This window comes from Callithrix jacchus, chromosome 5 (genome assembly GCF_049354715.1).
Source record: "Callithrix jacchus isolate 240 chromosome 5, calJac240_pri, whole genome shotgun sequence".
Taxonomy (NCBI): Eukaryota; Metazoa; Chordata; class Mammalia; order Primates; family Cebidae; genus Callithrix; species Callithrix jacchus.
In genome coordinates, this window is record NC_133506.1 from 151,439,219 (window position 1) to 151,459,596 (window position 20,378).

At 40.8% G+C, this 20,378-nt stretch overlaps 1 protein-coding gene across 9 annotated transcripts in view; it reads left to right on the forward strand.

Moving 5' to 3' along the window:
* The window catches only part of FRY (FRY microtubule binding protein), a 472,456-nt gene that overhangs the window by 392,756 nt on the left and 59,322 nt on the right, over positions 1 to 20,378 (forward strand). For all 9 annotated transcript variants that reach the window (XM_054256748.2, XM_078375252.1, XM_078375253.1 and 6 more), the window contains 8 exons: positions 1,164 to 1,246; positions 6,047 to 6,197; positions 7,192 to 7,295; positions 8,053 to 8,238; positions 11,520 to 11,718; positions 14,399 to 14,520; positions 17,710 to 17,897; positions 19,216 to 19,310. In XM_054256748.2, coding sequence (XP_054112723.2) covers positions 1,164 to 1,246; positions 6,047 to 6,197; positions 7,192 to 7,295; positions 8,053 to 8,238; positions 11,520 to 11,718; positions 14,399 to 14,520; positions 17,710 to 17,897; positions 19,216 to 19,310 — 1,128 coding nt within the window. The remainder of the gene's footprint in view (positions 1 to 1,163; positions 1,247 to 6,046; positions 6,198 to 7,191; positions 7,296 to 8,052; positions 8,239 to 11,519; positions 11,719 to 14,398; positions 14,521 to 17,709; positions 17,898 to 19,215; positions 19,311 to 20,378) is intronic.

The following is a 20,378-nucleotide window of genomic DNA, read 5'->3' on the forward strand; positions in this document are numbered from 1 at the left end:
CATATATATTAAGTTGATAAAACCTGCTGCGTATCATTTTATATAAAATAAATATAGACATACTATTTTACTCACACTGCCCCTGAACCACACCCTTGCCCTTTGTTTGAGAAATATGCTACTGATTTATTTCTACAAATCCTAGGTAGAAGCATCATCACTAATACCTTAAAGTTGGACAGTGTCTTGCAGTTTTGGAAACACTCTCACATCCCTTCTTTTGATCCCCCAAACAGCCCCGATAAAATAAAAGATGGAGTATTAGTATTATATCCTTTTTGCAGTAGTAGAAACAAGTTCCTCAAGGAGGTAGAGGCCTTGGCTGCAATCACAGAGCTAGTGAGAGAGAGCTCAGCCTCAAAGCCTCGTGTTCCGTGCTGGGAGGCAGCATGGCACTGAAGGCTTCCTGCGCTGCCACCTCCCTGGGGTCAACACTGGACCAGGTGTATAGCCTCGCCTGCCCTCAGTTTCCTCACTGTAGAATAAATAATGCTTATCTTGAAGATAAGCAAGCAAGATTAAATAAGATGATGTCTGTGAGTTACTATAGTTCAGCATTTTTTCTTTCCTTTTTTTTAAATTTTTTTTTTTGTTTTGTTTTTGAGGGTTACTTCTTAACAACCCACAAGAGAGACCAGACTAAAGAGTCCCTCTGGTTATATTACTCCCCAGCTGGGACCTTTCCTTGAACACTCTCAAACTATTTTAAGAGAAACTTTAATGCTGGGTAAAATCAAATATTTATCATAAAACTATTTTTGTGTATTTCCATTCTGTCTACCTTCGGTCATTCAATCATTCAGGAAATATTTGTTGACCACCTACCACGTGTCAGGCTATGTAAATAGGGAATCATATTATTCAGCATCGTGCCCATTTTTTTCCAAATCAAATATGACCATTTTCTAGTTCGATCAAAATATTAGACTTAAAATTTCTATCTTTTCAAGGTTTGAACTTGTGCTTATGAGCAAGCATGACCACTGAGCCTCTCAAGGAAACAAGAAATGTTTGGAGTACAGTTTTTACAGCATTCCTTTAAGAAAAGCATCACTGGAACCAGCAGCTGAAAAACCAACCACTAAACCATAGTGTCTGTTTATGAGTGAGAGCACATACACACCTTTGTCCATATTTCATGCCAGTTGTTCTTGTATTTGAAGGTTTAGTAATGTCATCAGAGCCCACACTCGCCTCGAGTCAAGATACAGCAATAGCTCTGGAGGATCCTACGATGAGGATAAAAGTAAGTACCAACCAGCTATGGGCTTTCAAATGGAACACAAGTGGTCAGAGGATGGAAAATGAGTGTTCCGATTATTCTTGGTCTAATTACTGAAAGGGCCAATAAATATTAAGTAACCATTTAATCCAACTATGTAGATGAGCATAGAGTCAGCATCCTAAACAGTTATTTATTTTAAAAAAAGCCAAGAATGGGCAAATCAAAATTATAAAAATTCAAACTACTATCCAATCCTGTGTTTTTATATTCTTGCCATTTTTTCCTGATGCATTTGGGAAAAGGACAGTAAGTCATAGTCCCACTAGAAAACAAATGTTGCAGTTCAGTTTTTCCACCTGTCTTGCGAATGGGTTTAACCTTGAAGCTTTCAAAGTCTGCTCACTCAGGATAGGATCTGTTTCCATGTTGAATTTCTCAGAGGCATAGTCTCCACAGCATAGTGAATACCTTGCTAACCTGGGAGTTAGCTTTGTGGCAGGAATTTCTTTCGGTAGTTGGGAAAAGCAAACAGGTCAGTGCATTTACTGATTTTTTTAAGCCCTGGACAGCTTCTGAAGCTATTAAGCAGATACAGAGCATTAGTTGGTCACAAGATACAGAAATTCTGAAACCAAAGAAGCTGCCAGTGACATTTTAGATTTGCCAAGGAAATCAGTAACCTATCTTGTGAGATTTATTCTTCTATTTGGCAGATATTGTAAATATACTGATATTTCCTGAGTTAAGTTCATTTTCTAAGTGGGTACATGGGGCTTTTGTAGTTGTTGTTTTGAATTGTTTTGTTTTTAGGGAAATGTACAGAGTCAGGTAAGGGCTAGGTAGTTCTGATGAGGCCACATTTCAGCTACCCTTGCTCTACTTCTGAATGCACAGACAGGCAGTTCTCCATCATTAAAATACCAGTGGCAGGCATGTCTAAAATCCGTATGTAAATGTCGTGCTCTAACATAGGTTAAGGTTAAGCTATGTCCCTATAAAACTTTCACTAGTGTCCAGGGGCAGTGGCTCATGCCTGTAATCTCAGCACTTTGGGAGGCCAAGATGGGCGGATCACCTGAGGTTAGGAGATGGAGACCAGCCTGGCCAACATAGCAAAACCCCATCTCTACTAAATATACAAAAAAATTAGCCAGGTGTGGTGGCAGGTGCCTGTAATCCCTGCTGCTCAGGAGGCTGAGGCAGGAGAATTGCTTGAACCCGGGAGGTGGAGGTTGCAGTGAGCTGAGATCACACCACTGCACTCCAACCTGGGCAATAAGAATGAAACTCTATCTCAAAAAAAAAAAAAAAAAACCTTTCACTAGAGCTGTCAGTAGGAGGTAAAATAAAGCTGTTTGTGGTTTCCGTCCTTTCTGTCTCCCGTCATCCAAACACTGAACAGTCAAATCTCAGGACTGTAGGCCATTACTTCTAGAAGGCACCAGATATTAGAGATGAGGAAAGCAGTACCTTAGAAATGGAGAGTTGGTTTAAGGAAAGTTTGGTTACTGTGACAATATCTGGTAACCCAAAGTTTGAGGACCGAAAAATTTAAGTTTAGGCCACTGTAAGTTCTCTCAGTATGTTTTGGTTGATTGGATATGTATCTGAGAACATCATTGAAACAAAGAATAATATATCCTTTCCTAACAGAAATCTCACAGTTTAGTTTTTAATTCTTCAGTATTCTTCCTTTTTGTTTTCCTTTCAAGTTTTATTGAAGAATAGCTAATTACTTAGCGGTACATTTGGCAACTAACTTATCCTGGATGATTATCTGAGAAGTTAACTTGCTGCAAGTAAGTTACTTGTAGATAATTTGCTGAGAGAACCGAGATGAGTTACTAGTGCACTTGCTTTGAATTTTTTCCAGGCTAAAATTGTTGTGGCCAAGCTTTGTGGCATAGACTTTTAGGGCTCTGGTGGCTCACTTGTCAGTGTATTAGAAAAAGCCGGTAGTTATGCTTCCTGAGGGAAGTCCTGACCTTTTCCACTGAAACCCTCTTAGCCACATCCCAGGAGAAGCAGGGCATTATTGGTTCTGGTTTTCTGACGCCTGTCCTTGTTCGGAGCCTCAGTTGTCAGGAAGGCACCCCTCCACCAGCTCTGTAAGCATTAAGGCCAGCATTCTGCACTGGGCCAGCAGCATCAAATCAATGACCTCGCACTACCTTCTAGAAGTGCAGTAAATAAAATTGGATTATTGTAAAATTGCCTAAAGGCGACATAGTAAGTCCTTCCTCTTATTACATAAACCAATCCCAATAATAAGCCAGCTTGTCTGAAGCCTTATACCTTGGTTAAATCCCTTGCCCACCAGTAGAATTGCTCATCTTAAATGCTGTTGGCCTGCTTTGGGAGCATGGTAAGAAATAACTTCAGGATGGGCACTGTGGCTCACGCCTGTAATCCCAACATTTTGGGAGGCCAAGGTGGACAGATCACAAGGTCAGGAGTTTAAGACCAGCCTAGCCAGCTTGGTGAAACCCCGTCTCTTCTAAAAGTACAAAACATTAGTTGGGCATGGTGTTATGTGCCTATAATCCCAGATACTCAGGAGGCTGAGGCAGGAGAGTCGCTTAAACCTGGTAGGCAGAGGTTGCAGTGAGCCAAGATCGCACCACTGCTCTCCAGCCTCGGTGACAGAGCAAGACTCCAACTCAGAAAAAAAAAAAAAACTCCTGAAATATGTTGCTGTACTTATTTTATTTTATTATATTTTATTTTTTGAGCAGGGTAGGAAGTGATTGGGGTTGGAGATAAATGTAAATACAATAGCGAAGAAAAGCTGCTGTGATATTTGGGCAGAGACTTGAATGAAGCAAAGAAGTGAGCCATGCAACTGTCTGCAGAAAAGCATCCCAGCCATAGGGAGCAGCAAATGTAAGAGCCCTGAGGCTGTACTGGGCCCAGCCTGATCATAGAACAGCAAGGAAGCTAGGATGAGTGGAATGGGGTGAGCAAGGGTAGGCTGGTAGGAGATAAGCCAGGAGAGGAACATGGAGCGGTGGCGGGGAGGACCTTGGAAGGCATCAAGGGCCACAGGCATGAATTTGTAGGGAGCCACTAGAGGGTGTTGAGCAGAGAAAGAGACCCTACTGAATTTGTTTTAAAATAATTGGTCTGTCTGCTCTGTGGTACACAGACTGTAGCAGCACAAGGATAGAAGCAGTGAGACAGTTAAGGAGGCCATTGCAGTAGCCCATGTGAGAAAGGATGATACCTAGATGGAGAACAGTGCTCAGATTCTGGAGATGCTTTGAGGACAGAGCTCTCTGAATATGTTGATGGTGACAAGTTACTGAACCTCACTTTCTTCTCTACAAAATAGAGAAAAAGTAGTTACCTATTATTGGGCCATTAATATGTGAAATACATAGGACAGTGCCTGGCATCAAGTAAGTCCTCTGTGCTAATTCCTAATGTTATGATTTTTATTATTACTGTTATTATCATCATTGTAATTAGTATTTGGCTGTAGGGTATGAGGGGAAAGTCAGGGATGACTCTAAGTCTCTTGTCCTGAGCAAATTTGAAACCTGAAATTGTGCTTTTTTGCTTTTTTTCTGAGACAAGAGTCTTGCTGTTTCACCCAGGATGGAGTGCAGTGGCACGATCTTGGCTCACTGCAACCTCCACCTCCTGGGTTCAAATGATTCTGCTGCCTCAGCCTCCTGAGTAGCTGAGTTTATTACAGGCATACACCACCTGGCCCAGCTATTTTTTTGTATTTTTAGTAGAAAGGGGTTTCACTATATTGGCCAGGCTGGTCTCAAACTCCTGAGTGGATCACTCAAGTGATCCACCCGCCTTGTCCTCCCGAAGTGCTGCGATTACAGGCTTGAGCCACTGCAACTGGCCAAAATTGTGCTTTATTGAAATGAGGAAGACTGGAGGAAGAGCAAGTTTTCATAGAGATGGGATTCAACGTGATTTATTTTTCTTTTTGTGTCTGTATTCTGCGTTGCTTTATGATAAATGAGTATAAATTAGTTACCAAGTAATAACTAATCAAGTAGTTACCTAAACAAGTAATTCTAACCCATTTGATCATGTGACTTATGCTCACTAAATTAAATGATTAGGAAGTTATTTCTGGCCAGGCACTCACACCTATAATCCCATGGGAGGCCAAGGTGGGAGGATCACTTGAGGCCAGGAGTTTGAGACCTGCATGAGCAACATGGTGAGAGCCCATCCATTTTTTAAAACCAACAATTTTTTAATTAGCTGGGTGTGGTGACACACACCTGTAGTCATAGCTACTCAGGAGGCTGAGCCAGGAAGATCTCTTGAGCCCAGGAATTTGAAGCTGCAGTGAGGTTTTTTTTGTTTGTTTGTTTTAAACAGAGTCTCACTCTCTCGCCCAGGCTGGACTGCAGTGGCGCGATCTTGGCTCACTGCAACCTCCGCCTCCCAGGTTCAAGCACTTCTCCTGTCTCAGTCTACAGGCTCATGCCACCATGCCCTGCTTTTTTTTTTTTTTTTTTTTGTATTTTTAGTAGACATGGGGTTTCACCATGTTGGTCAGACTGGTTTCAAACTCCTGACCTCAGGTGATCCACCCACCTCAGCCTCCCAAAGTGCTGGATTTACAGGCATGAACCACCACAACCAGCCCTGCAGTGAGTTTTGATCAATCCAGTATACTCTAGCCTGGGTGCCAGCAAGAACCTGTCCCTAAAAAATTTTTTTAATGAAAAATAGTTATTTTTATGCTTAGTAAGCATACACTTATAAAATTTATTCTAAAAACATTGAGTAGAGAAAACAAGTCTCCTCTCCCTGGAAATAAAGCACAGTGTCTTTCTCACCCTACAGATGATCCAATTTCTCCCTATACGGGCTGGTTGCTGACTATTACAGAGACCAAGCAGCCGCAGCCTTTACCGATGCCTTGTACTGGAGGATGCTGGGCACCCCTGGTTGACTATCTCCCGGAGACCATCACTCCCCGGGGACCACTCCATAGGTGAGCAGCCTGTGTGGGTAGAAGGAAACCTTAGCTTTGACTGGACTTTTCTACCTGTGACAAGAGAGAAATCTGTTCCAGGTCTCACCACGTTAAATGGTCTTGTCAGTCAGTGGGACCCTGCCTGATTTGACTTCTGGCTTCCAGCATATTAGCAGAGTTTGGTCAAATATTAACCAACATTCAAAGCTGCCTGTACCTTTGAATTTCTCCTTGATGTAACCTGGAGATGGGCATGCATTCTATGATGCTTTTTAGACTATAAGCAACTTGACGAGAGGGACCTTGTCTTTGATAGCTCTTCATCCCTTAACTCTTATTACCTAGTGACTAGTAGACTCTCCTTTATGTGATTAGCTCAACCAATGTTTCTTCTTTTTGTGCAGCTCTGTGCTGTGTTATGAGTTAAACTCTATTTCCCTGGAATAAGAGGCTTACATAACTCTTCTAAACTTTATTTCCCTGGAATGCTGTGTTATGTGTTAAACTCTATTTCCCTGGAATAAGAGGCTTACATAACTCTTCTAAACTCTATTTCCCTGGAATGCTGTGTTATGAGTTAAACTCTATTTCCCTGGAATAACAGCTTTACATAACTCTTTAAAAATACTTAAGAGTTGGCTGGGCACAGTGGCTCACACCTGTAATCCCAGCACTTTGGGAGGCCAAGGTGAGCAGATCCCAAGGTCAAGAGATTGAGAATATCCTGGCCAACCTGGTGAAACCCTGTCTCTACTAAAAATACAAAATTAGCTGGTTGTGGTGGTACATGTCTGTAGTCCCAGCTACTCGGGAGGCTGAGGAAGGAGAATTGCCTGAACCCAGCAGGTGGAGCTTAGAGTGAGCCGAGATCGTGCCACTGCACTCCAGTCTGGCCACAGAGCAAGACTCCATATTAAAAAAAATAAGAGTTACATTGAATTGTAACTCAATCATCTACCAGTATTTCCATTCCCTTTAGAAGTTGCATTAATTTCATTATTTCATTGATTAGGTGCAATATTGCTGTAATTTTTATGACTGAAATGGTGGTGGATCACAGTGTACGAGAAGATTGGGCGCTTCATCTACCATTATTACTTCATGCTGTCTTCTTAGGTAAGACTGGATCTAAAAGGCATTCTAGCCAATCGGGTTAAAAACATACAGAAGTAATCCGTAGAGATTTCCTTCCACATTGACTCATTTCCTTCCTATTTGACTCATTTCTGGAATATTTGGTCTCCACCATTTTTCATTGCTCTTTTGTGACTTCTGCTCTGAAATGTCAGCTACTTGGTCACTGTTTGAAATTGCTCTACTACGTAAATGTAGTGGTATCTCACTAGTGCCACATCTATAAAGATATCCAAAATAAATTGGGCCTTTTTGAGGGTCTTTGGCTGAGGTGACAAATTTTAAGCTATGAAGCATAGTCAGTGCATAAAAAGATAGGATGTAGGAAAGAGTGGGCCAAGCCCTGAGCTTTGTAGAGCAAAAATGGGAAAAGGAACCAGCCAGGGAATGTCAGAAATTCAGTTCAAAAGAGACTAATAAAATTAGAATCTTTCAGTCACAGGGACATCCAAGGAAGAGAACATCTCAAGAAGGAGGAATGCTAACCACGTCAGATGCTACAGAGAGGTCAAGAAAAGTCCACGTATCAGCATTTCATGAGAACATTTTACTTAAGAAATAAAACATTTTTATTTTTCCTAAGCTCAACTTCTGTATGTTGGTAACACAAACAATAACAAAGAAAACTAAACATTCTTTTAACATGTTCCTCCTGAGTGTCCTGGAATCTTTACTATCCCTGGAATCTAAACGAGCTTAACATTTGTTTATACTGAGAGATTCTACTGTTTTGTTCCAGGTTTGGACCATTACCGGCCTGAAGTCTTTGAACACAGCAAAAAACTGCTTCTTCACCTCTTGATTGCCCTGTCTTGCAACAGCAATTTCCATTCCATTGCTTCTGTGCTCCTGCAGACTCGAGAGATGGGTGAAGCTAAGACTCTAACCGTGCAGCCAGCTTACCAACCTGAATATCTCTATACAGGTAACAGAGAAGGACTGGGAGAGCACATAGGACAGTCCCAAATGCAAAGATAACTAACCACAGGTGCCGGTGGAGCACAAGTTAACTTCTCTCATACTATGACCTCCAATTTTCCCAGTGATAAATCAACAGTACAATAAATACACACCATTTCACTTGAGGTGGACTTGCCTCTCAAAAGCTTTCTTTATTACTGCATATTAAAAATATAGTTTTCCTGATTATAGCTGTGATTGCTACCCCCAATGAATATGTTCCTACTGTTGCATTGGAATTGTAAGTGCCCACTGGCCAGGAGCAACAGTCTAGAACACCAAAGGATGATGTTATACCCAAGCGAGTTTAAACAGAAGCACCATGCATTGAGTTTGTTGAGAGTCCACCTTTAATTGCTGACGTCCAAGAGTCAGCTAGAGCTCAAACGTCTCAGCCACGAACAAAGGGCAGTCAACGTTTTTATACCAGTTTAGGGTCAGAGGGCAGTAAGCAGATTATTACAGAAGCAGAAGGAGCAGGTTACAGGAAGGTAGGGGGTGCCTAACAACAAATTCTATTTAAAGTTGTTTCTTTACTCAGGATGTGGGGTAGGCAGTTACACACAGTTGCAGGTACAGGATGTATGGGCCAGTGGGCCCTGTTTCTCAGAAAATTGGTTACAAAGATGCCAGGTGTCTCAGACCATAAGCTTTCGGAACAGAATGCCCTACGTAGCTCAGGGTGGGCAGCATAGCTCAGGGTGAGCAAAATGGAGTTAGCAGGATTGTTTACAATGTATTCATTACAGCCAAGCTCAAGTTAGGGTATTTCAATGAGAACACACAAAACACTGACCATGGCTACTGCCTGTGAGCAGGTCACAGCCGAGGTACCAGCTATATCAGTTGTGTGCCTTCTAGTGCCCACGAAGGAATGTTCACTTTATTGAATGACCTTTTTCTTGAAGGCGCCGTTAGGGGGAGCCCATTAAAAACCATTGCCATTTTGAAACCAAAAAAATTTAATTTTAGAAATAGGAATAAATGGGGCCGGACACGGTGGCTCATGCCTGTAATCCCAGCATTTTGGGAGGCCAAGGTGGGTGGATCATGAGGTCAGGAATTAGAGACCAGCCTGACCAACATGGTAAAACCCCATCTCTACTAAAAATACAAAAATTAGCTGGGCATGGTGGTGCACGCCTGTAATCCTAGCTACTAAGAAGGCTGAGGCAGGAGAATTGCTTGAACCCAGGAGGTGGAGGTTGCAGTAAGCCGAGATCGCGCCATTGCACTCCAGCCTGGGAGACAGAGTGTGACACTGTCTCAAAAAACAAAAGCAAAAAAACAGGAATAGATGGCACTGGCTGAGTCAAAGAAGTTACTCTGCCATGTCGAGCCATTTATGAAAACTTTATCCAAAGGGGTAACCAGTGGTTTTCATTTAGAACCAGGACATTTAAAATATCTTAAAATGATGATGAAGATTACCAACTAATAGAGTTCAGGGATTTTTTTTACCTATTATTTTATGCATTGCATTGACACTAGCTATAGTATGGCATTTCATATGTTAACTGCGTGCTTTCTGCATTACTATGAAAAGGGTGTACTTTTATTTATCACTTGTACCCACCACTGTATTGGCTTCTAACAGATTTTTTTTTTTTTTTGAGACAGAGTTTCGCTCTTGTTACCCAGGCTGGAGAGCAATGGCGCGATCTCGGCTCACAGCAACCTCCACCTCCTGGGTTCAGGCAATTCTCCTGCCTCAGCCTCCTGAGTAGCTGGGATTACAGGCACGCGCCACCATGCCCAGCTAATTTTTTGTATTTTTAGTGGAGACGGGGTTTCACCATGTTGACCGGGTTGGTCTCGATCTCTCGACCTCGTGATCCACCCGCCTCGGCCTCCCAAAGTGCTGGGATTACAGGCTTGAGCCACCGGCCTGGCCCTAACAGATGTTAACATAGTTCTTTGGAAAACAAATATGAAGTCATCATGATCTCTGAGACCTAAGGCCTACTACTTACCTCAGTTTAAGCACTTCCCTTTGAACCAAGCTACACTTAATTGAAATAACCTGCCAATAGCCTCTTAGAAACACGAAACTCTCCTTGCCGTAGATGCTTAATTGAAAGCATTCTGGCTGCTCTAAGTCCTCAGGATAAGAATTTTTTTTTAAAAATGTGTGGCCTTAGGCAGAGAAAATTGTAATGTCTGACAAGTTGTGTATCTCTGTGTACATCGGTTTTGCATTTATTGTACCAATGATGTGGTATAAAATGATGTAGAGTGAAGATTTACCAAAAAAAAATACATACAGTGCTCATAGGCAAGACAAACAGTAGATAGCTAAAGTGACTGACTATGTAGAACCCAGGGAATAGGTATGCAAAGAATATGGGAAATGCTCTTTTTTTATAAACATTCATGAAGCACCTGGTTTCAACTATAGTTGCTTTCAAATACACACTAAAAATGTGTGTGACAGAAATTTTCTTGACTTTATTATAATAGGACACTGAGATACAGAGAATTACATAAATTCCCTGAGGCTACACTATAAGTGGCAGAAATGTTATTCAAACCCAGGACTCCTCACTTCTAATTCAATGTATCTATCAGACACACACCACAACTATGTACTTTTTATGATTATTAAATAGGGGAGAAGGGACAGTCATATATATACATTTTTAAACCTGCAGCCTACCCAGAGGTCTAGAATGTCAACAGAGAATGTAATGAAGAAACAATATTTGCTTATGCCATATTTTTTTAACACAATAAAGCATATTCCATTAAAATGTATCAACAAATCTTCTGGGCACATTTACTCAAAAACATTATGTATAAGTCACTGGCCTTTAAGTGACTGGTATCTTCAAACAGCGTATCATTTCATATGTTTAAGTAGACTAATATCCAGGAATAGTTATTAAGAGCACAGTTACTAGATGAACTGTTACAGGTGAACTTGTCCTTTGCCTGGCCCATGCATGCATACAAACACACACACATCCCCTTTTCTTTGTAGAAAGTATCAACCAAAACACCAGAGTAGAAAGCAGCAAATCACCTCCTGTTCCCAAATACACACTCTTTTACACAGCAATGCAACTGATTTCCTAAACAAAGAAAAACTGTCAGTCTCATTCAGTCATAGCCACAGCCAAAAGCAAGCGTTTTCTCCCCAAAATTTAAATAATTCCACATTTCTCTGTGCTCCTCTCTGAACCTCATTAAGCATGCTGACAAGCAGGCTGCCTAGTACATCCCTCCTTGACCTTCTTCTCCTACCAGGTGGCTTTGACTTCCTCAGAGAGGACCAGTCATCCCCGGTGCCTGACTCAGGGCTTAGCTCCAGCTCCACCTCCTCCAGCATCAGTCTGGGAGGCAGCAGTGGGAACCTCCCGCAGATGACCCAGGAGGTAGAAGACGTGGACACAGCTGCTGAAACAGATGAGAAGGCAAACAAGCTCATTGAGTTTCTGACAACCAGGTAATAAGGGGTTAGGAGCCACGCTGCTGTTTGCAGGCCGGTCTTTTGGAAAATTGCCAATGCTTTAAACTACACAGATGGAAAAGTGATCCTGGGGTTCTAACAAAGTCCTGTTTCTCTTCTCAATTGCAACTGCTGGAGTCTGTGGGAAAGGCAGACATTGGTAGAAGTTTCTAGGATCCCACTGATGTGACAGTTGATGGGCAAGGGTATTTTGTGGATAATGATGATGCAGCAGATGGAGGCAGGAGATGGCAATGCCCCACGGTGAGTATGCCTTTAGTCATCTATCAGAGCTGCCAGGGGTTAGGAGCTCTGAGATTTGGTAAAGAACATCACTCTGGAAACCAGGGATATTAGCCACAGTCAACCCAGAAACAGCTGCCGAGGGGACCATTTGTTCATCTGGTCCAAAGGGTAATTTGTAAAAGGCAGTCAGAGATAAGAAACAATAGGAAGCATAATAGGAAAGGAATCAAACTAACAAATCAAAACGAAGAAAAACTGCAAGTGGTCCTGGTCAGGTCTTCTGGTTCTTCCCATTAACCATTTAGCTTATAAGGCTTCAGGAAGTCTAACACCCTGCTGTCTGGTATTTGTGTAAAGCATGCTTACCTGTGAGTGGGTGGCATGCTCTCCTTTCTCAGTGAATTAAATCCTGGAAATCTAGTCTGTGTATGTGTTACCTAATATCTCTTGTGATTTTGCTTTCTTCAGCTAATGCATCAATTAATGTGAACAATAAAAAAAGACTATTTTTCTTTCCACAATTCATGATTCATGTTATTTTGTGCAGCTCTCGACTTCATGTAGGATTTACTCTGCAGGAAGCTTAGGAAGGGAGCTGGTGGTGCCTGCATACAGTATGCCTGCACATACAGGGTACTTCAGAGACCCAAGTGATTTGTGGAAAGGAAAAGTATTGTCACCACTCACCATCTGTCAATATTACGTGTTGGGAATAACTCTTCTCTGAGATTCTCCTACCTGGCTCCATTTCATTCTCACCGTTGAAAACCAAGTAGACGACAGGGGCCAGTCTTCAGTTCGATCCTATGGTGTTTGCAACTTGATGTGATCCTGATAAAAGCCTTATCTCTGCAAATGCTAAAATGTGAACATTGAGTTCTTGTCTAAATCTGTATTTCAGTTAACATTTTATATCATTTTATTTAACACACAAACATGTAGCACCTATGATATGCCAAGCACTGTTCTGGTGAATTGGAAGGTTTTATTTTTAATTTTGTAAATGAATTTAATTTAAAACATTTTAAAGTACCTCCATACATTAGTTAGATGTGTTTTGAGTATGCTGGTAAGGTTTATAAGACTGAAATGTACTTCCAAAATAATTTGTAAAATTGTTTTAAAAAGTTTTTTAAGTTCAGGGGTACATGTGCAGGATGTGCAGGTTTGTTACATAGGTAAACATGTGTCAGGGGGGTTTGCTGTACAGGCTATTTGGTCAGCCAAATGTTAATCCCAATATCCATTCGTTGCTTTTCCTGATCCTCTCTCTCCTACTCTCCGCCCTCTGGTAGGCCCCAGTGTGTGTTGTTCCCTGCTATGTGTCCATTTAGCTCCCACTTATAAGTGAGAACATGTGGTATTTGTTTTTCTGTTCCTGCATTAGTTTGCTAAGGATGATAGCCTCCAGCTCCATCCATGTCCCTGCAAAGGACATGATCTTATACCTTTTCATGATGGCTTAGTATTCCATGGTATATATGTACCACATTTTCTTTATCTAGTCTATCATTAATGAGCATTCGGGTTGATTTCATTTCTTTGCTATTGTGAATAGCAATAGCAATCATTTCTTTGCTATTGTGAATAGTGCTAGAGTAAACATATGCATGCATGTGTCTTTATAATAGAACAGTATATATTCCTTTGGTTATATGCCCAGTAATGGAATTGCTGGGTTGAATGGTATTTCCATCTCTAGGTCTTTGAGGAATGGCCACGCTGTCCTTCACAATGGTTGAACTAATTTATACTCACACCAGCAGTGTAAAAGCCTTCCATTTCTCCACAACCTTGCTAGCAGCTGTTGTTTCTTCGCCATTCTGACTGGTGTCAGAATGAGATGGTATCTCACTGGGGTTTTGAGCTTTTTTTTTTTTTTGAGACAGAGTCTTGCTCTGTCACCCAGGCTGGAGTACAGTGGCACAATCTTGGCTCACTGCAACCTCCACCCCCGGGTTCAAGAGATTCTCCTGCCTCAGCCTCCTGAGTAGCTGGGACTACAGGTGTGTGCCACCACATCTGGCTGATTTTTTGTATTTTAGTAGAGACAGAGTTTCAGTGTGTTAGCCAGGATGGTCTCGGTCTGACCTCATGATCCACCCACCTCAGCCTCCCAAAGTGCTGGGATTACAGGTGAGAGCCACCATGCCCGGCCCAAGCTTTTTTTATATGATTGTTGGCTGCATGTATGTCTTCTTTTGAGAAGTGTCTGTTCATGTCCTTTGCCCACTTTTTAATGGAGTTGTTTGGTTTTTTTTCTTATAAATTTGTTAAAGTTCCTTATAGATGCTGGATATTAGACCTTCGTCATATGCATAGATTGTAAATATTTTAAATATGTTATACCTTTGGAGTCAGGACTGCATGTATAGTTCTAAAAATGTAAAATGACAGTTATATTTTTGACATTTTATGTGTTTCATTTAAGGGCATTTGGTCCACTTTGGTGCCATGAAGACATCACACCTAAAAATCAAAACTCAAAGAGTGCTGAACAGCTCACTAATTTTCTACGTCACGTTGTCTCTGTATTTAAAGATTCCAAATCAGGTATTTCATCCTGTGTGCACAGATCCCTCTTTCAGCATTGTTCTGTAATGGACACTGTCTCTGTGTGATGATTACAGCGCCTTAGAATGGTCCTGCACTCCACATCCATAGCACGAGCGTATGGACAGGGCAGTTTTGAAGCTTGTTCAGATGCTACTAACTGCATGGTATTTAATGCCATATATGTTTGCATTATGCTATATCAAATAATTTTCCCAATATACTTGTTCTACTTCTTTCATTTACCTTACTAGAATTAAACTGTGCCTGTAACATTTTCTTTAAAGAAGGCCGTGAGGAATAAATCTCATTAATTGACTCTCATCGGTCTCAACGATGAAAAATGGTCAGTCTGATGGCTGGTTGAAATGGTAAAACTGTTTTAAAAAAAAAGAATTTGTGATAAAATGTTTTTGGCTTTAAAAGTGTTTGCTAATAATTCCTGTGCAAGTGACTGTTCAGTATTCTAAACGCAGAGTGCGTCCTATTTAAACTGTAGTAGCATCCTAATACTTAAGTGTCTGCCTTCTGCTGCGTTTCTTCAGATCCAAGTTGGCCTGGGTTGTTTGTGTATTAAATCTGGTTCCTCAGCATGTTGTGAAGCCATCTCTACCTTTTTTTCTCACACCAGGCTGACAATTAAATCCAGCACCCTGATTTTTCCAGCTGCTCTGATAATTAGCACATTTCCCAGTTTGAAACATTTTGGATTAGCCACGTATCTTTTCATTATCAGAGGACACTTACTAAAAATCAAAAAATACTGACAGACCAAAATGGGAGAGTCATTCCAGGAATAGACTTCCATTTCATGTTTTCAGTTTCCCCTTTGGAATTTGTTTAACATATTAAGACTGCAAAAGCCAACTAATAATTGCCCAAATTAATAACCAATTAATAACAGCCAAAGGATGAAATTTACAATTTTATGTAAAACCATTAATTAATCTAAAATCTTTGATTGAATGAAAATAATAAAAATGAGAAAATATATAAAAGCCTGATACTGAATTCTTGGAGGGTACTTCAGGCTTCATAGACTCTAAGTCTTTTTACACCTTCATCAGTCAATTTTTACCGATTCTGATTTCCTTGTACACCCCTGCTTTTGGCCTGTTTTCTCTACACATACACAGCGTGTTCCTGGAAACACTTGTGTTAGTCAGGGCACCATAGCTGCTGTAACAGACAGCCCCCAGAGCTCAGAGGCTTAACACAGCAAAAGGTTATATTCCTGGGTCCTTTAACAGTTCATTGCAGGTGTTTGGAAAATGGCCTCCCACTAGGAGCCTCAGGGACCCTCCAGCCTGTGGCTGTGTCACCCGCTAGGCTGAGGCCTCTGCTGGGCCCTCTGCATCCAGCTAGCAGGTGGAGGAAGAGAGAGTGAGAAGAGAATTCCTCAGGATGCATTGATATCCCAGGCTTAAATGGGGTATCCAGTGTTTTTTTTTTTCCCCACATTCCATTGGCCAGAACTGGGGCCCTGAAAGACCTTTCCATTTTCTCAAAGGACACTCTTGTGGTGGTAGTCTGAAGTCCTGCTAATAGGGTTCTAGCCCTCAGGCTAGAACATTCATTGTGATTTAAATAAGCATTTGTTCATTGTGATTTAAATAAGCATTAGCTCATTTATGTGCTAACCTCCACACATAAAATAGCCTAAGCAAACAAACCTTTATTTTAAAATAAAGACATAAAAAGTTTTCTGAAACATCATTCATAAGATATGAACTGCCTATATGGGTTTAATCCTACATTTACTACTCTGAATGTGTCTGAGGTCAGTTTTCCAGGGCCCTGTGTTTTCTCTGCAGGAACATTTTCTTGTATAGTCTATTTGTCCCTAGGGCCAAGTAGCCAAGCTGCAGCTAAAAACAATGACATTGAATTATCCCTTCTGGCCCACTTTGATGTAGCAGCCAAATGTGTCCTCAGAGCCTCTGTGTCATAGAGACAGCCTAAGTCTCTGTTTTCATTCAGGCCTCCTACTCTTGTAGTCCGCTTTTCTCCCTGCAGAGAAGCACAGCAAGTATATAGTTTAATGACGTACAATTCAGTCATGAGCTTTATGTTACATTTTCATTCCCTCTGATCAAATGGTTTTCTGATTACTGAGATTACCTTGATACAGTCAGAAAAACAAATATTCAGGCAAAAGTTTAAATTATGGCTGCCTTCCTCACAGTGTCTGCATTTCAATATCTGCGTATCAATAAAGCAAAGACTTTAGCACAGGCCTTAGTCGTGTTTTGAGTTGACTAGGTCCACTAGCAGCTTTCCTTTATTCTGAAATTTCCTCTACTCTAACAAACTCACAAAAAAAAGGAGTGAGAGTATTCTACGCAAAAAAAGTAGTACAGAAGAATAGCATAGGAAAATGGTGAGGTGATAAATAATACACTGTGAGCCTATGCTATGTTTCAGACACTGTACTAGGCACTTTATACATTGTTTAATTTTCTCAACAACTGTATGAGAGAAGTTAAAGATAAGGAAACAAATTCATGGGAACAAATTTCTTTCCCAGAGTTAGAAAGCCCCAATTCAATACCAGCAATGTCTTGTTCCAAAGCCTTTTTCTACTACACTATACTTCCCTAAGATTTATTCAGAATTTGTTTTTATTATAAAATGAGCTGGGTGCAGTGGCACATACCTGTAATCCCAGCGACTCAGTAGACTGAGTCTGGAAGGTTCCTTGAGCCCAGGAGTTCGAGACCAGCCTGGGCAACAGAAAAAGATGCTATTCAAAAAAAAAAAAAAAAGCCTGATGTGGTGGCTCATGCCAGTAATTCAAGCACTTTAGGAGGGTAGAGCAGGCAGATCACTTGATCCCAGGAGTTCAAGACCAGCCTTGGCAATATAGTGAAACCCCCATCTCTACAAAAAATACAAAAAACTAGCTGGGCATGGTGGCACACACCTGTAGTCCCAGCTACTTGGGAGGCTGAGATGGAAGGATTACTTGAGCCCAGGAGGTAGAGGCTGCAGTGAGCTGTGATTATGCCACTGCACTCCAACCTGAGCATCAGAGTGAGACCCTTTCTCAAAAAAAAAAGAAAAGAAAAAAAAATGGTTGACTTGTAAATAAGCACCCCGCCCTTAGCCTGTTTTAAGCTTACGGTAACTTTGATGCCCCAGAGCATGTGGAGCAGTGAACGACCTATTCTGTGGCTCCTCTTGCCCTAGGCTTCCATCTGGAGCACCAATTGAGTGAAGTTGCATTGCAAACAGCCCTTGCAAGCTCTTCGAGGCACTATGCTGGTCGGTCCTTCCAGATATTCCGAGCCCTCAAGCAACCTCTGTCAGCACATGCCTTATCTGACCTTCTCTCGAGATTGGTGGAGGTGATCGGAGAACATGGAGATGAGATTCAGGTATGAAAGGGAAGACCACGGAGCCCATGAAGAATGAGCTCCCTCGCCTCGATGAGGATTTAACTTTTTTCAAGGCTTTCCTCTCTCAACAATTATCCCAGCCATCTGGATATGTACAATATATTCTTTCAGCGTCAGAGGTTGACTTTTATATTTACAAAAATTATTCTAAGGAGCCTTGTTCTAGAAATTCAGTGGATATTATCTCTTATACAAGCCAACAACTAGAAATCCTTTGGTGGCTCCTTCTTTGTTGTTTTTGTGGTTGGTTTTATTTGGTGGGCAGTCAGGATTATTTTGCATAGTTTTGAGTTTCTGGCTACCAACCTAGGATGCAGTTATGTAGTCTCCCTATCCAGAGCAGGCATCTCTACTGTATCTATGCAAAACACTACCTCTCTGTATGGTTGGTCTCCAGTAGACTGAGAAGAGCTGAAGAAGGAAGGGAGAGTGACTGCCACAAGGAAACCCTCCAGATAGATCCCAGAGTTTGGGAGGCTGAACTGGTGCTGGCATTATAAGCTCTGTTGCTCGGGCCAAGCCCTTCTTGCCCTTCAGAAATCTCCTGGCCATACATGGTGGCTCACGCCTATAATCCCAATGAGAGGCCAAGGCGGGCAGATCACTTGAGGCCAGGAGTTTAAGACCTGGCTGGCCAACACAGTGAAACCCCATCTCCACTAAAAATATAAAAATAAGCTAGGCATGGTGGCCCACACTATAGTCCAAGCTGCTCAGGAGGCTGAGGCAGGAGAATCACGTGAACTCAGGAGGCACATGTTGCAGTGAGCCAAGATTATGCCATGGCACTCCAACCTGGGCAATGGAAGTGAGACTCCATCTCAAAAAAAAAAATAAAAGCCAATGGAGAAAAGAAATGTTCCTGCATCTAAGGAAGCCTGCAAACCTAGAGACTCTACCTGCATCCTTCTTTCAGCCATCAGAGGTGCTGTTTAAAACACCACTGAGGCAGCTCTTCCTTTACCTCACCTCTTGATCTATGGCTTTCAGACATTGCCACTCTATTTCAAATGCCCACCCTCCCCTCAGCAGAGGGTCATGCTTGCCCCTCACTGTTAGATTTCAAATGAAAGTGATCTGTTGAGGCTGTTAGACCTAGGAAAATAAATTTTTATAATTATCTACTAACTCCTAAGCCATCGGAATTTCCTAAATGGCCCTTAAAGCTTATTTTAGACTTCATAAATTAAAGCAGCAATAACATTATTGAAATAAAGTTTGCATTAATTTAATTTATCTTCTAGAAGTTAACAGTGGTTACAAACAATACACAATGCTATCTTCACATGTTTGGCAGGGTTATGTAATGGAAGCGCTCCTTACCTTGGAGGCGGCCGTGGATAACTTATCTGACTGCTTGAAGAACAGTGACCTCCTAACTGTATTGTCCCGGTGAGAATCAGCTTAATGACATTTTGACATCAGGGATACTGTACTGGAGCATTTGGAAGATGCTGGACTTTGGGCAAAATACAAAGAACAAATCTAATTTTTGAAGTATATTTATGACCTGAAAAAGTATGTGTAATAATTTCTTAAGGTAAAAAAGAAGTTATAATCCATACACACACACACACACACACACACATACACACACACACATTATATAAGTATTTTAAAACATTGGTAAGATAGCCTGTGTTATCTCTAAATGATACAAATATTAATAATTTTTTATTTCATTTTTTTGTCTGTTTTTTCAAATTTTATGTAATATTCTATTTATTACATTGGTAAAGAGAAACAAAAACTAAACATTATTTTTAAATGAATATATACAAAGCTCTTCTGAACTGTTGCCATAAAAGCAATTGGAAAAAATGTTGACTTCACTTGAAGAAATTCCTACCTTAGAACTTTTTTTGCTCCTGCCAGTGTTTAATAACTCATTTCAAATTATTCATGACTCTATATTCTGTTTGTATAACTGAGCTCATCTTGCTTGAAATTGAGTCAGTAATGTTATCTTGTATCCCACTGGGCCTCATTTCATTTTTAAATTGAGCATTTCTGTGGATAGATAATTTTGATGTGATTACAAACATCACACATATTTATCTTTATGAATATAAAGATTTATCTAAATCAGTTAAAATATAGCAAGAATGTTGACTCAGAATGTTGAATCATTCATGAAAAATGATTTCTAAGTCCACCCTTTCATCATGGACTTAGAAATCATTTTTCATACGTTTTTGCAAGGATAAAATATTTTACTTGACATGAACATTTACTGACTTCTTTCTAGATACAGCATAACTTCCATTTCTGTTCTCCTTAGCAGTCAATTAACAGAATATCAAAGCTTATACCTATCAGGTACATTTTGTCATCATTATTCCTACCCAAATTCAAGCCAAAAATAAATGAAATATCAGTAAACTTTAAGGCCAATTCTTTATTTACATTTTCCTTAAGTAGCAGTCAGTATTGGGCTTTCTGTTTGTTGGTGAGGGTTTT